The sequence below is a fragment of the Atractosteus spatula genome, chromosome 7 (assembly GCF_055471065.1).
Source record: "Atractosteus spatula isolate fAtrSpa1 chromosome 7, fAtrSpa1.hap1, whole genome shotgun sequence".
Taxonomy (NCBI): Eukaryota; Metazoa; Chordata; class Actinopteri; order Semionotiformes; family Lepisosteidae; genus Atractosteus; species Atractosteus spatula.
In genome coordinates this window covers 28,388,880-28,406,597 of record NC_142712.1, presented here as the reverse complement: position 1 = coordinate 28,406,597, position 17,718 = coordinate 28,388,880, and the positions used below count along the sequence as shown (strand labels likewise).

At 37.3% G+C, this 17,718-nt stretch overlaps 1 protein-coding gene across 1 annotated transcript in view; it reads left to right on the top strand.

The window, feature by feature from the left end:
* The window catches only part of nav1a (neuron navigator 1a), a 94,023-nt gene that overhangs the window by 31,581 nt on the left and 44,724 nt on the right, over positions 1-17,718 (top strand). Inside the window, exons 2-3 of the mRNA XM_088921068.1 lie at positions 2,753-2,891; positions 11,900-12,203. Of these exons, the coding sequence (XP_088777194.1) occupies positions 2,753-2,891; positions 11,900-12,203 (443 nt within the window). The remainder of the gene's footprint in view (positions 1-2,752; positions 2,892-11,899; positions 12,204-17,718) is intronic.

Below are 17,718 nucleotides of genomic sequence, written 5' to 3'. Positions count from 1 at the left end.
AACGCATTTAGGCACGAACTAGGGTGGGAGCGGCGAGGGCACAAGCCCTAGAACCCGAATCCGTTACAATAACAAAAGGACAGACAATGAAATGTGGACCATTTTGAAGTCGCAAATGTGAAATAAAAAGTCGCAATTGCGAGATATAAAGTTGTAATTCTGAATTTTTAAGTCGGAATTCTGAGATCTAAAATCGCAATTGCGAGATACCATAGCGCATTTTTTTTTTACTCCCTGGCAGAAACGGGCTTCCATACTCCTAAGAGTTAGATAGTTTGTGCTTGCAAAGTTGAAATAGTGAAGTTGGTAGAAAGACGGCCTACTACTCCTCATCTAACACAATTACTGTAAGTATTTTGAGACATGTATGTCTGTCAAGCTTTTGATTGTTATTAATATTTACTTTTTTCTCATTACCTTAATTCCTTAAATATTCAAATGCAATAATGCCTTATGGAACAGAAGTCAGAAATCACTTTCAGTATAGCTTTAGAAAACTACCTATTATAACCATGTAGCTTCCAAAACACCCTCTGGTATGTGTGAATATGAGAAAAGTAAGAAATGAGAGGATGCCAATTGATCTGTTTTTTTGTTTGTACAGTAGTGTGTTCTGGTATTAGTCTCAGTGATCAAAATCCACTTATAGTTACTGGACAATTCCAGCTTTTATGAGAATCGGAGCAATGGCCATTTTGAAGCTGTTGCTTGAAACGGAGGTCTTTACTTAATCTCAATTTAAGACGGGTCAGCAACAAATGTTTTCTCTAGGGAGATGTACATATATAATCTACGACTTCTTTTTAAGCAAACATTTAGGGTCTATTCTTTTATGATCTGGAGTCTGCTACATCAAATATTAAATATGATACCATTGCCACAGAAATAAAGCCTTTACTATTTGTGATTGAGCAATGATAATATGCTATGTTGTGTGCAAATTATATGAAGGAATAACCCTCAAAGCCTTTCCTGAGTGCATTCTTTGCCAACAGGGCTTTTCACTCAACAATTTCTCCTTCTGGCAGACATTCCAATCTGTTTTAGTGTTCAAACAGTACATATCGGGACTATATATAATAGCTCAGCATCTTTGATGTTAGTATTTTAATGTATGAAAAGTAAGGCTAGACGAGACTTAAAAATGCCAAGGCTGCCAGATCATATGGTCTTTGAGGAGTTTTAGACCACTTTTCTTCTTTTGTGAATGCACTGCCAGTATGTCGTGTGATGGTATTTATATGACGGATCACACATGGTATTTTGTGACTTCTTAAAAATGTTATCTAAAAAGAGATGTACTTTTAATGTTTTACTTAAGTAAATATGCTGTAGTAATACTATACAGTACTGGAAAAGATGGCTTTATGATGATTCATTCATTTATTCTTGCCGTCTTATGTTTATTCATACAGAAACTGTAAAATCCAGGTCCTCCGGTATTTGAGCTTTGAGGGGTTTAGAATCCAACAGTACAAAATTTAATCAAACATCCATTTTTTATTTATAAAAACGATCAATAGGTGATCCGTTTCCCTCTCTATGTAGATGGATACTTTATTAGTCCCGTGAGGGAAATTGCAGTGCAACAGCAGCCAGGCACAGTCAACACAGTACAGTGTAACATAATAATACAATACAATAAAGTAAGCACAGTCACTGAGAAGTGCAATAAAACGGACTGTAGAGATTTGATCACAGTACAGAATATACAAAAACAAACCAGAATGTACAGTACACAAGAAGGTATATTGCACATTATCCACAAGCTTCTATCGCACACCAGTTGTGAACAGAAAACCAGCTGTAAACAGAGAATTCATGTTTAGTCCTAAAACAGGTTGCCCCTGCGCATATTCAGGTCTGAATATGCGTCAATAACCTTTTAAATCTCAGGCTATTAACTCTACTTCACACCTGCATGTCAAGATCACGGTTTCAAAATAAAAAAAAAATCAAACTGATTGATTGGATGAGAACGTCATGATTGTTTCTGGTTAGAAAACCCGGGTGTTGTGATGTGCCACACCTACCGTGTTTTACCGCAGCGTACTCCGTTCATTTTGAATGGCTGCATCTGTACATTGCTGAATGTATAAAAAAGAAGGAAATTAGGGTTGGTTAGTTGCATCTTTTTCTTTTGCAGTTTTGGGCTTTAATTTTGATAAATCTCACCAATAAAACATTGTCATCTCATCTTAATAGCTCTATCAAAGGAGATATGCAGCATTAAAATGTGAGAAAGCATTTTGGGAGGTGACCGTTAATGTATTATTCACAACTGTGGTGTCACAAATGACCTGGCAGTTTTCTTAACTACGCATGTAATATGAGATTTAAAGCACATTACCTGAAAATAGTCTATTTTTGTTTCAAAGCCAAGAGATAATTGCCTTTCAAAAGTTTCATATAGATTGAGCTTTTTCATATACAGAGCCAGCTTACCAGCGCGGTGACGTCACTGCCCTTCCCTGTGAATAGCAGGGACCGCAGCTGCCGGGCTGACGGAAGATTTCCCTTTGGCTCAAGTGGCTGGGTCCCTGTTGAGTGATGCCAGAGGCCCAGGTTCGAGTCCCTGACGGTGGGGGGCCGACCTGAGGCGGCAGCGGTGAGGGCGCATACCCACGTGAACCCCGGAGCGTTACAATATTCTCTGTTCTTTCTATTCTGGTTTATCTGTTTCTTCTACTTATTCTTGGTGTCATGTGCTTGTATAAATAAGACAACGTCTTCTGTCTCTGCCTTTTTTCAGCTGGGATGAGAGCAGCTCTATAAGCAGTGGTCTCAGCGATGCATCAGATAACCTCAGCTCTGAAGAGTTCAATGCCAGCTCCTCTCTCAATTCCCTCCCAACCACTCCCATTGGTTCACGAAGAAACTCTGCCATTGTGGTGAGTACTCTGTGACATTGCTGCCATCTCAGGTCTGAATGTAGGCTCTCCATCCTCTTAATAGAATATTGACTACCTACTATATGAACAGAACATCCTGGAGTTCTAGACTTTAATAAATGTTTTCAGGCAACAATTAACATTACACAGTCTTGCCTTGATTTAGGAACTGATACAGATTTTTTTTAAATCCACTATTTTGTATTAATCCATGATAACAGGGTAAACATGTACATACTGTACAAATCGTAATGTCTTCAATGCTGTGACACATTTTGTAACCCTAAATGTTTTGTAATGTTTCTAATTCAAGAGCTAACCTAGCCAAACTACAATACCAAGCTACCATGCTTAATTGGTCATATTTTTCTGTGGGATAAATGGAAGGCAGTAAAAAGAAAGAACTGGAGATTTAGAGTTGTAAACCAGATAAATACAGCACTATATCAATTCAATACTATATCATTTCAATTACTGCAAAGGGAGCTGGCAGGTATTGTTTTTACTGGTAATCAATAGTTGACAGGGTCTAAAACTGAAATACAACATGAAGAAGATAATTCCCTACCATAGCAGATTATACCAAGAATTACAATCATTTGACTTGAGACAGACCAGACTGAATGACCCATCATCATTGTTACAGTTCTGAGTCAGGCATGACCTGTAGATGCCTCCCACTGAGTGCTCACATAGTAAAGATGCTCTGTGCTGGTTAGGCTTTTTGAATTGAGCATTTCGTTTCAAACCTGGGTCATGACACCAGCGCACTGTAATAATTCCTTACACTATATACTTTTCTGTACACTCCACTTCAAGTGCTTTACAGGTAATTGGGACTCCCCTCCACCACTACCAACATGCAGCATCCAACTGGACTTTGCAACAGCAGCCTTAGTCTGCCAGTACGATCACCACACACTAACTATTAGTGGGGAGGAGAACAGAGTAATGAAGCCAATTGTTACGACCCCAAGTGTCTAGGGGTAAAGGGGTGTAACATTTAGGATAGTTTTTAGATGCAGGTGGGTTCTGGTGAGGGACTTAGGAAGTGTGATAAGTGTTAGTGCAAAAGTGATTTATTTTAAGGTGAATAAGTGACTAGTACATAATAGGACACAATAACACACAGGGAGGGGGAAGTAGAGCAGTGCCAGAGAAAAGAAAACAACAAACAAAATGGTGCTGGCTAAAAAAGTGAGGGAAAGCTGATCTAACTACAAAAGAAAACCCCAAACACTCAGTCTTCAGCATCTTCAAACGCCCTAGCTAACCTTCACTGACTACCCAAAACCATACAAGACAAACGGCACTCACCTGTACTAAACTAGTGTTACCAATACAAAGATCAACTACATGTGTAGAATGTACCCGACAACCTAAACTAACCCTATACACAAAAGTTCACACAAATACACAAGTGAACTACGAATACCAAAGGGAAAATGAGAGTAGACACAAGTAACAAGGTACAAAAGAACACAGAGGTTGATACAGTACATCTCGGCAAGGTAATGGCTAAATAAAGGATAACGCAAACAAATGAAAGTACAGGACAAACACAAACCAACAAAGCCAAAGCTATACGAAAACACACACATGAAGCCAAACCAAAAGCAAAACGAAACTGAAGCTGAGCCGAGCGGGACTTAAGTCAAACAAAAGGCCCCTTCTTTCTGAAAACCTTATATACTAAATAAGTTATATACTAAATAAGTTGAGTTATGATTGTCCGAGAAGCTGATTGATGATGATGTAATATGGAAACAATGGTGTAATGATAGACCAATGGGGGAGGGAGAACAATCAAGGTCAGGAAGTGTAGAACATAGCAACAAAACGCACATGGACCACACACTGGGATGTAACACCAATTCATAGATGTGAATCATTAAGAGGCCATGACTGGTAAAGGCCAATGGGGTTACACCCCTACTCTTTTCGAGAAATGCCCTGGGATTTTTAATGACCACAGAGAGTCAGGACTTTGGTTTTATGTCTCATCCGAAGCAAGGCGCCTTTTTACAGTATAGAGTCTCCGTCACTATACTGGGACATTAAGACCCAGACAGACCGCAGTGTGAGTGCCCCCTGCTGGCCCCACTAACACTTCTTCCTGCAGTAACCTTACTTTTTCCCAGGAGGTCTCCCATTCAGGTACTGACCAGTCTCACACCTGCTTAGCTTTAGTGGGTTGCCAGTTATGAAATAGCTGCTGGCAACAATGTATATGTTGTTGGGATTCCTGATACAGCGGCATACAATTGGCTGGATTAGGGCTGGGATTCGTCAGCTGGAGCCCTGCAGCTCCTCAGGAAACAGTGATCACGATGTCACGATGATAATGTTAAGGGCATTCGTCAGTGTCTCTCCTTCAGTTGGTGCAGAACCTCTGGTATGCTGCTGCAGAGCTGAGCCTGTGGTGTTCTTAAAAAGATGGCTTGATGTGTAGGCAAATTGAAGGAATTTGTCATCACTTTTTCTCTCCAGTATGAGTTGAGACATACCTGCTAATTGGCAATTCCAAATTGGGTGGGGATATTATATAATATACACATGGTTTTTAGGAATGTTTTTTTCTAACAATTATATTGTGCATTGTTTAGATAAAATAGTTGTGTAACGCACCACGATATTTTTACGATATTCATTAGTGGCTCCTTTAGCAGTGCTACACACAGTGTTGAAAACTGCAAAAATAGATATTGCCTTACATCAGTTGTATTTATACAATTATAGATATGCTCAAATTTTATTCTGTATTAATATGTAATGGTGTACCTCTGTAGTTTGCAGTTGTTGCATGTAGATTTGTTGTCATGGAAACTTTCAATTTGGGTTTACCGGCAGCAAGGCAATGGTGTATTCAATCTAATATTCCTCTTTTATGTTTTTAGTAGTTTATTGGATGTTGAAAACATAATTCCATATTCTTTAGCCGAGACTTAATCAGAAAGTGTCAAACTGCATGATCATTAGAAGAAACAGGTGATCTTCCATCTTAAAACCAAAAGGAAATTACAGACAACAGGAAAAAAAGTTGATACTTGATATTCCTTGATAATAGTTTTAGAACTGTGGAGATTACAATGTGTAATCAGTCTGAAATGGGTATTCCTGGTTTAAAGAAAATGTTATATTTTATTTTTTCTTGAAAAATAATACTCGTTAGGTTTGTAAACTGAGAATTTACTTAGAAATGTATTCCTTCAATGGGAGTCCTCAAAGCCTTGTCATCCTTAGTGCTCTGTGTAAGGATGTGAGTGAAATTATTAGAACAGTGGTTTCCTGGGCCCACACACACCACTGTGACTAATTTTGTCTTTACCTGTAATGGATTTTACATAGCTTTGAGATTATATTACTGTATGTTAAATAATGTGTTTTAATTTATCAGTCTTCACAATTTTAACAGAAGCATTGAACTGAAGCACTGATAATTTAATTCAAATACTGCTTTGCAAATATGAAAGTGGGAAGGGAACCCACTTTATCCATCACTGAAGTGCTGCACCAACCTGGATGGAGTGTGGAAGCCATTATTCAGTTCTGTTCTTTATATAGTGCCTTTCACAACAAGGTTACCCCAGGCACTTAACAAAGCTGTGTGAAAATACATGACATTACAATACAGAAAGAGAAAAAGAAAAAGCCAGAAGACAACGGAGGAGAGGTACCAAAAACTCCTCTGTATGGAGAAAAAAGCCTCTAGGGGCCCAAGGTCAACTGCCTTTGCCTTTGCAGGCTATCAGTCCATGCCGACTGGAATACTTGCAAACCAGTAGACCTCCATTTGCACTCTAGTTTACGGCACTCCTGTTTAAGAGGTCGTGTGTGATCATTAAACCATGGAGAGTGTCTAGTGGTTTTGACTACCTTAGTCTTTAACAGGCCTATTTCATCAAGCGCCTGTCTGACCACTGTATTATAGTTGTGTTTGATTTCGTCAACATTAGTACTGGAGGTGAAGTTAGCATCATTCATTGCGTTCATAAATTTTAAAGACGTACCCCTATGATGTGCCATGTCGTATTAATCTTCTCCTTGGGAACTACAGAGGGTAGTTGAATCTCAGAAGTAATTAAAAAGTGGTCAGAAAAAGAGTTATCCATGGGATGGACTACAATATGATGAATATCAGCTCTATGAGTGATAATGAAGTCTAGTGTATGATTGTACACATGTGTTGGTCCTGTTATATGCTGACTACAACCTACAGAGTCAAGGAGGGACAAGAATATTTTACTGAAAGCATCTGTACCTATGTCGATATGTATGTTAAAATTGCCTAATAATACAACTTTGTCTAACTTAATAACTAAATTAGAGAGCAGTTCACCAAATTAAACTAGAAACAATGCATATGGTCCTGGGGGTCTGTATACTAAAGAATATATGTGAGAATAAAGACTAAAGAATATATGCGCCAGGTACTACATTACACCCCTGATCAGGTGCAAGTGGGAATTAAAGGTGACTTTAAAGAGGACAGACATTTAAAGCTGAAACAGTAAATTAGCCAGGGCATCATGCTAATAAATAGCATGGTTTTATAGTATCCGATATATAAATCAGTAGCTACATCACCCTGCAACCCTGCAACAGGTGTGAGCTGCTGCTTGAAGAGGTGTTAGAGGGGCCTGTAGGGGGCGCTCACCCTGTGGTCAATGTGGGTCGTAATGCCCCAGTATAGTGACAGAGACTCTATACTGTAAATAAGGCACCATCCTTCGGATGAGACGTAAAACCGAGGTCCTAACTCTCTATAGTCATTTAAAATACCAGAGTGTTCCTCAAAAATTGTAGGGTTTACCCCCGTGTCCTGGCCAAATTTCCCATTGGCCTTTACCAATCATGGCCTCCTAATAATCCCCATCTCTGAATTGGCTTCATCACTCTGTTCTCCTCCCCACTGATAGCTGATGTGTGGTGAGCGAACTGTGTGCACTATGGCTGCCATCACATCATCCAGGTGGATGCTGCACATTGGTGGCGGTGGAGGGGAGTCCCCGTTACCTGTAAAGTGCTTTGAGTGAAGTGTCCAGATAAGTGCTATATAAGTATGGAATTAGTAATTATTATTCTAAAAATATAATCAATTAAATAACTAGATGCAACATTTCATATATATAATATGCTTGCTTTCTTTTATTGTTTCAAATGGGAAATTTTCTTTGCAGGCAGATAAAAGACACAACAAGATACACAACATGAACCCACCAACAAATAAGAAAGCTCCTTATACCTGTATGATGAAAAAGAAATATAAATTTGGGTAAATGCCCCCAAACTAATGAACAGGCTCTGGGGTTCTTTTATGTCCAAGCAGTCAGACGCTATATTTATTTCTTATTCAACATACAGCACATTATTCTACATTGCAGTGTCGCATCAGATATGGTTCAGAAGAAAAAATGTCTTGTACTGTTTCACAAATAACACTTGCAACATTAACCTTGTTTTCCCTATAGTTCCCATTTTAGTACTGACCAGGCCCACTGCTTAGCTTTTGAAATCTGATGAGATCGGCCTACAAGGTGGTAATGCTATTGTTTATATGCTGTATATTATGCATTTATTTTTAGAAAGTGTTGTAACATGTATAGGACCCATAAATGTTTCCAAAGCCTGTCTGTGGTTTGTACAGAATATCTCTATATAGTTGTGTATGGAATATATGAATTTCAATAACAAAGCACAAAGGCACAGTACTGTGAATAATATTATTCATTTTATAGCACCTATTGTAAAGAATTATCTCTAAATGCCTTATAACAGAAAATATATATATCACAATACAAATAAGTATTATAGTTACCAAGCTACATATGAAAACAAATCAACAACGGGACACATTGGCCAAAACACCATTCAAATTAGTTTTCAGGCTAGATTTAAAAAGACTTAAATGTAGCTGATGGCTTTCTTTTCATCCTTGAAATAAGACTTTATTAGTTTTCCATCTTCTCAAATATTCTTTTTGTTTTATCAATTGAGAATTAAATTCCTTAGAAAAGCCCATTCCCTGTAAAGTACAATTTGTTAAGACCATTGGGATATAACAACAAAGAGCCTTGTCATTTGTTAGGTTTAAGTGAAGAGTGGGGACGAAATAAACCAGAAATATTTGAGCTGCAGTTGAATGAAACCATGTAAATGGATTAAAGATCAGATGGAAATGGTGAAGTTGAACAGACATAAGCAGTTAAGGTATTACAACAGAGTTTTGTAAAAGCAGCTCCCGTTTTAAGACTTGTGCTGAGCCTTCTATTGTAAATATTGTAAATGAAGAGATTCTGGGTAATTTCAACTGGGTAGTTGAGTTGTTTTCTTTGGGATATTGTGCAATTTGGCCTCCTTTCCATTGAAAGCCTGGGGCACTTTAAATGTATTTTATTAGGAAGCAGTAGTCCTATCTTTGCAAAATTAAAAATAATTATTGGGTCACTTAACTATAGTAACTCCACAAAGACATTACAACCGCCTATCTGGGTTGAAAAAAACATACGTTCCTCATATGCCACATCTCTTCCTGTGATCTGTTGATTTTAAAAAGTATGTTTTTTGCAGATAATACATTGGTCCAGCTCTTTGAAAATAAACAATAAAACTGAAAAGAAACAGAGTTCATTACACAATTTATACAAAACCGGTCTGTCATGCCCCTAGGGAAGGAGTACATCTCATGCTATATTGTGCTGAACCCAAGACCAAGCCTGAAAAGACACATGGCTTTTTACATTTCTGTCTGCTTATTGTTTGACTTCCTACTCAAGCTGACTTTTATAATTTCATTACCTATGTCTAGATTCTTCTTTGGTGTATTTGTTTTGAAAATATACAAGAGAACGGAATGTTTTCAGTTATATTTTATTTTCCTGTTTTGTTTTTAGTTTATTGGATCTTAAAAATAGAATTCCATATTCTTAAGATGAGATGAGATCAGAAAAAAATTATAGACAACAGATAAAGATGGTTCTTGATATTCCTTATAGTTTTATAACTGTGGAGGTTACAACGTGTTTATGAATATAATCAATCTAGAAGGTATTCCTGGTTTGAAGAAAATGTTATAGGTTTGTTTTTTGTTTCTTTCTCAGGTTTGCAAACTGAGCATTTCCTTAGAAATACCCAGTTCTTGTAAACTGGGTAAAGTATACAAGCCATTGCCATTCTTAACACTTTTGAAACAGTGCATTTGACTATAAAGTATTTTGCAAAGTCCATCTCCAAAGTAAGCTCCAAAGTCTTATGGAAAAACATGAGGAATATACAGTAACAGATGTTTGAAGTCATCATGTAGCAACAGTTATACACTGAAAATTAGGTAAATACTGTCACAATTAGTAGGTTACGAAAATGGTGAAAATCATGATTATTTTAATAAATAATTATTCATAACCCCCAACTTCTAAGTGATTTCTAGCAACATACCCGAGTGGCTGGTATAATTAGAGGCACTTTAGTTCTTTGTTCTCTGGCACTTCTCTGTTGAGAGGAGTCACAATCCAGGCACACTTGGTTAAACAAATATTTATTACAATGACTAGACACAAACTACACTACACACAACATAACCTACAATACACAAGTTACTCTATGTACAGTGTTTACAAACAAGGCGTTTCAGAGGCCTAACATTCTGGTCACCCAGAAAACCCCAGAGTGCCCACGAAGGCAATATAAGAGATGAGCTGCCTTCTAACTAAATACAATGGAACCTGCAGTTAATAATAATAATTGCTTACACTTATATAGCGCTTTTCTGGACACTCCACTCAAAGCGCTTTTACAGGTAATGGGATGATGCGACGGCAGCCATAGTGCTCCAGAACACTCACCACACATCAGCTATCAGTGGGGAGGAGAGCAGAGTAATGAAGCCAATTCATAGTTGGGGATTATTAGGAAGCCATGATTGGTAAGGGCCAATGGGAAATTTGGCCAGGAAGCCGGGGTTACACCCCTACTCTTTTCAAGAAACACCCTGGGATTTTTAATGACTACAGAGAGTCAGGACATCGGTTTTACATCTCACCCGTCACTATACTGGGGCATTAGGACCCACATGGACCGCAGGGTGAGCGTCCCCTGCTGGCCCCACTAACACCTCTTCCAGCAGCAGCTCACACCTGCTTAGCTTCAGTGGGTTGCCAGTTGTGAGTTGCAGAGTGATATGGCTGCTGACCAGTTAAATCTCTCTCTCTGCACCCCAGTTGCCACAAAATAAATGGGAGCCTATATCCGTATCCATAAAAATATAAGAGACATTTCTTAGTCTCTTAAAGCTGTAACAATACATATTTATCTATTAAGGAACGAGTAATAGGTTTATTCCATGCTGGAAAGAGAAGAGAGAAAAGTTTTCTCTTTTCTCTTTTCAGCATGGAATAAACCTATCACTTGTTCTTTTGCAGACTACGCATGCTGACCCAGCTACCCACCTGAACACATTTATCTATTGCTGCCTTTACATTTTTCGATACTATAATTTATTGTGTATTTTTTCTGGTTTTAGCAGCAAAGGTAAAAATACAAATTCAGTTAATTCTGAATCATGCTTATTGAAAGCTATTATTTCTGAGGTGCAACTGTGAAAGATCAAATGTTAATTTCCACCTGTGGGTTAGGCATGTTGGGTTTTATATTAATGTGCATTTGTAAATGGTAAAATGAATTGTCATGTAGTACTTGAATATAAAAATGGAATGTAGCTATTTAAATTAGGTCATTAGGGTGCAGCTTTGAAAGGTGGACGCAAATAGAAATCCAGTTTGTTGTTCTGTCTATCTTGGAGGGTCATAGACAACTTCTTTTTGAGCTGTTCATAACATCAATCACTTGCAAAAGAAACATGTATTTTTCCAGCTTTTATGCAAGAACTGTGCAAATATCTATATAAACTACAACCACCATTTTCACTATTTCACTTTGAGATGGACTCCTGATGTCCAATCTGACATGGGTGTTTTCTTTTTTGTTCCTTATTTTTTCTTTCACTTGAACAGCTGCGTACAGATGCTGAGAAGAGATCCCTGGTGGAAAGTGGGCTGTCGTGGTATAGCGAGGATGGTAAACCACACCGGAAGATGGACAGTAGTGGTGGGTACGATACTGGCAGCCTCAAGACGGAATCATCAAGCAAGTGGAGGAAGGTGCGGCCAGAGACGAGCAGTGAGGAGATGGCCAAAGGGGAGCTGAAGAAGCCTCAGAGCTTGGGGCAGCCCAATGTCCTTAAGAAGGGCAAGAACCCTCCTGTGGGTGTCACCTCTCCTATCACACACACCTCACAGAGCATGCTCAAAGTGGCTGGTAAGTTTCAATACATAACAATACATATACAATACAATTCAATACATAACAATACATACATTTCATACAAATGCTGCTTCTCAATTTGAAAACCAGGACATTTTTACCTTGATTGATCGAGGATGTCTGATAGACCTGGTTGAAAGTGTTTCAGAAAGTAATCCGTCAGCTGAAATTGTCCGTTTCATTGTGTAAAAGATTCACCTCTTTTCTGAAAGGAAAAAAAACAACACCAACAAACCTCTCTTTGTACAGGCCTCTGACCTCTGCAGGTTCTGAAACTCCCAAATTTTGCAGAGGCATGACACAGTTACTGTACCAGGAAGGCCCCTGTAACACGTTCCTTCAGAGACAGCCAAAAAGACTATTTTTAGGACCTCTTCAGTGCCCTAGATATATGCTTAAAAATTTGTAATCTCTGCGGGCTTTGGAGAGCATTACCTTATTCTTCTTAAAGGAGATATAACTATGTAAAAATTCACACTAAGTATTTTGCTTTAAGCAGAAATTATATTCTTATTAAATTGGAAGGTGCCTTGCTGGGCAGAATAATTGCGTTCAGTTTTTGAATTGCGGTGAAGCAGCTTTCCCATTTCTTTAGTTTTTGATAAGCAATGTGTGAGTGAACTTAAAGGTGAGCTTTTGATCCTGTCGCAGTTGGTAAATGATATAGGTTGGATTGGAACCTACAAACTCTAAACTTTAGGACCCATGTTGCACTCAGATTGGAAGCTTGTAGTAGCACTCATAAGCTCCTTGAAAAACAAAAAACAAAATTGAAGTGCTTTTACCATCATTCCTTCAAACATTTCCAACGTTACCAATGTTTCCTTCAAATCTTTATTTATAGTTGCCTCGCCTTGTGTCTCTGAGGTCATAGAATATTCTGAGTATTTTGTCAGCCTTTTCAAACACTGACTTTAAAATGCCATTTAAATGTCATATGCATTCAAATACTCTTCAAGAGCAGTGAGTGATAGAAAGTGGTGTTTAATGGGGTTTTACCTTATGGCGAAGAATCCCATGAATGCAAATAGCAATTGTTTCATGGTTTCAGGTTTGATTGCAGTTTCAATCAATTATGCAATATATAAAAATTAAACCAGCATCAGATTTCTGGGGAGCAATTTTTTATCTTTTTCTTTTAAGGATAATTGCACAAATAGTGAAGTAGTAGAGGGCTGCTTTAGATAACCTTGTCTCTGAAACAAACATTGTTATTGCATAAAATGCTTAATATTGAGTTAGAAGGGTATAATATAAATGTAAGATTCCTAGCCGATACTGAGAACTCCCATGAATGTTTGAAACATAAAATTATCAAAAACATGATAATTTAGTAACGTTTGCTTTTAGTTCAGTAATGTCTGAAATTAAGGTAAAATTTAGGTGGAACCTTCTGGATTATTCAACTATAGAGTTCGGTATCCTTGGAAACAAGTCTTCAAAAGCACATTTCTAGAACCAAAAATGGCACAGTTAGATTTTTAATATGCTGGAAAACAACAGGAAACCAAAATTTAAAAGACACTGCAATTGTGCCTTTGGCAAAGTCTGTGCAAAAACCTCAACTGTGCTTAAATAGGAACAAATAACTTAATTCTACCCTGGAAACAGCAGTGGCAACAGGAGTGGTACATCTAGTCTAAGTGGCAGGCCCGGTTCCAATAGGGACGGATGCTGTGTCCCATTTTCCAGATACTTGCTGCTAAAGCTTTGATTCTGATGAAGAAACCAGAAGGCTGGAAACTGCAGATGCCATGTGGAAAGGGAGACAACTAGAATATGAAACACATCAGCTTTCAACTCAGTCAGTAAAACCAGGGCAGAAATGTTGCAAAACCAAAGCTCCCTAAGATAGCCTCTTTTTAAATATATATTTTATTAAATAGTTATATTAATAATTCAGTATTACAATAGATAGATTCTTGTGCAGCACATGGTCAAAATTGATCAGGTGTGGCACTTGGCACAGTGGTTATCATTGCTGCCTTGTAGTGCTGGAGCCCTGGGTTCAATTCCAGACCTGGCCTGATATCTGTGTGGAATCTGTATCTTCTTCATCTCTTCACATGGGTTACCTGTGGGTGCTCTGGTTTCCTACAGTCCAAAGACATAGTAGTAGGTTAATTGGCTTCTTTAAAAACTGACCCTGTTGTGAGTGTGTGTGTATGTGTTTGTCTGTCCTGAGATAGACTGGTAGGTATCACCTTTATTTGTACAATCCTGTGGATCTGCAAGGTTATTTACAGCACAGAAAATCCCAAGGCTTTACAGATAAGAAATTCCTTTTCTGTTCAATAATATTTTACATAGATTAGAGTAGAAGATGAGCTCATTAAGTCTTTGAACATAGAACAGGGAAGGAAAAAATTCTTACTTTAGCAATTAACCTCACATGATCTATGGTACAGTACTTATGCTAACATATTGTAATATTGAAAAAGCCTTGAAAAAGATTATCCAGTTTTCATTTGAAGTGTCTGTATTCTATAATGCATTTGTAATATTTATAAATATTAATAATGCAGTTGTCATTTATTAAGTGATATCCAGTATTATTAAATAGTGCTTATATATTAGAAAATATATTTGGAAACTTTGTCAGCAGTTTTACTGGAAATGTGATCATGGTCTTATGCATAGAAGGGAATCCCTGTCAAATTTGCCATGTGGATATTGAGTCACCCTTTAAGAAAACACATCTGGGGCTCCTGAAAAGTAAAGGCACTTGAACAGAGCACAATATTGTATGTATTCCCATACAATACTGAAACACTATTCCTTTAATTTTCCACATATTGGATATCTTGGCTCTGTCATGTCCTTGTCTAGATTTTATACTCAGCACTGGATTTTCAATAATTTAAGGTGCTGTCCAGCAGAGTCAAATACTGTAAAACGTCTGTGTTCATCAGTAAAGCAATATGATTTTTCGTCATTACAGTACTACTACAGTGTGCAACTTTACATTAAGATGCCAATTCTGTTTTTGTGCATTTTTCATATAGTGCTCCAAACCAGGAACATCATACATCCACAAGAAATACAGATGTACTAATAAGTTCCCAAAGAAACAGAATTATGCACACAGAAAATAAGTGTTCCCATTATCTTTGAGTATTATTTAAATTCAATTAAAAGAAAACTACTAAAACTAATCAAATAAAATCATCATTATGTTTAAAATCATGTTTAAAATCATTACCATGCATTCACTAACAATTGTGTAATATGTGCTTATGAATAAGAAAATGTTTTATTGAATCAATATAATCTATTAATATTCTACATGAATTACTGATGGACAAAGCATATTAGCTGAATATTGGATTGGGAATGAAACTGTGAAATTTACAATGACAGTCAAAAGTAGTTGCCCTGTTGGAATTTCTTAAATTTTATTGTTACTATATGGTATCATAATGTTTTCGCAATTGATTGACAGAAAACACTCTTAGAAATTACAGCCATATAGTATGTCTTCTTGAATATGTTTGTACCAGATTTGCACATTTGGACACTGCATATTTCCCCTTGTTTACAAAATTGCTCAAACTGCCTCAGGTTGGATGGGAAAAGTTGGTGAACAGTAATTTTCAACTCCAGCCACAGGATTGGGTTGAGGTCGGCTTTGACTGGGCCACTACAGGACATTGGCTTCTTTTTTTTTTTAAAGAACTCCAGCATGGCTTTGGCTGTTTTGGGTCCTGCTGGAAGATGAATCTTCTCCCAAGTTCCATGTCTCTTGCAGACTGCAGCAGGTTTTCCTCAAGGATTACTCTGTACTGCATCCTTTTTTTCCTTCTATCTTCACACTGTTTAAAGCATTTTTGCTCATTATTATTTGTCTGACACTTGTTATGGATTTTCTACTCTTTATATTGCTTTTTGTTTTTCTTTATCCATTTTTTTTAATAAAAATTTTCAAGGAAGTCTTTACAGGACAGGGTAAAGCAACTGAAAAGACACCGAGGATGTGAGAGGATCACACTAATCTGCTCAAACCTACTGTAACAGCTTCTTCATGTCATTACCTGTTTTAAATGACGCCATTGTTTTATTGAGTCATTCACTGAAGTTAAAATGAGTTTTGACAGCAAAAGAGAATCATTGAATGCCATTTCTGACCATTTTTGCTCAAGTCCTTGGCTGAAGGGCAGGAATTCATTTTTTATTTTGTAAAAAGGCCCTGACATTCCAAGATATTAGACTGCTGTGCTCCTCAGCTTCCATTTTGTGCTTGTTGTTGTGTCACACTGGTATAACCTCTGTAAAGGATACTCATTATAATGGTCTGGGCTTTAGCTTTTTGTTTATTTTCACCCTGTCCTTAGCACCGGACCTGTTCACCAGCCGAATCTCTGCTACAGTGGTCTTTGTTACAAGGTCCTTGAAAACGGCAGCAAGCTGTTTTTTCTGGCATGCAGCCTGGTATAATCCTTGGCACAGTGATAGACATGACAATGTCTGTAGTGAAATGTGGCACTGTTTCTTTTTGTTTCCTTCTCATATGTAGAATGGATTTTTTTAATGTGATTTTTATAGGCGAGGTTGACATTAATAGTAACAGGTGCCAGCAGTAGTGTAATCATTTAAATATTCTGACAGTTTATCAAATGCTTCATGCTGTGTACCAGTGAAAGGAAATTATGTTAGCTGGATGAAGCAAGATGGGCTCAAACATTAAGAGTTTAAAAATTAGTGTTTAACAGGAGTTTTTATTATAAATCTTAACTAAACACTGCAATGTTCTAATGAAGCCCAATAACGAAAGGCAAGAAGTTTGGACACTGACAGTTTTCTTTGGGATTAACTGAAATAAGACTTTTTCCCACATACTGTAAGTGTACTGTCTTGGCTTTTAGAAATATTTATAAATCAATGCAGATGACTTCTTGGCTACAGTTTGTCTACTTTGATTTAGTGTCACATAAAGTAACATTTATTATAACATAATTCTATAGTGAGTTTACAGTAAGCAAGTAATTCTTATAATACTGCCCTGTCTGGTCAAACACCCCAAGCTATTTAGCAATGGTTAATTGCTAATATCTTTAGCAAAGGTCTACCATGTGCTTGCTTATCCTAAAAGTCTGTCTCATTTAGTTAAATGTTAGTTATCATAGATGTTTGACATCTCAGGTTCAGTCTCTTCTGATCATGTCCTTTCTTTTTTATCTGTATACAGTAGGTAAGATTTGTTTTGCCATTCTCAGGAAGCAAATCGATTATGAAAAATGATCAGGGGTTCTGCTTACAGTCGTCACTATTTTTTCAACTTTCTGACCAAACAAATATCAGGCCTATGAATCTGTAAACATAAAGACATACCAGTCAGGTAATTAATATAGGGGTTTATGATAGAAAAAGCTCTCACTATAATAACCTTCCATCATTTTTAAATTTGAAGAGTAGTATTTTTAAGGATACTTTTTTTTAGGTTTGTTACATTCTGATTTTTTTTTCCATTTATTTTAAGAAACAAATATACATTGGTGTTGCAGAAAATGCT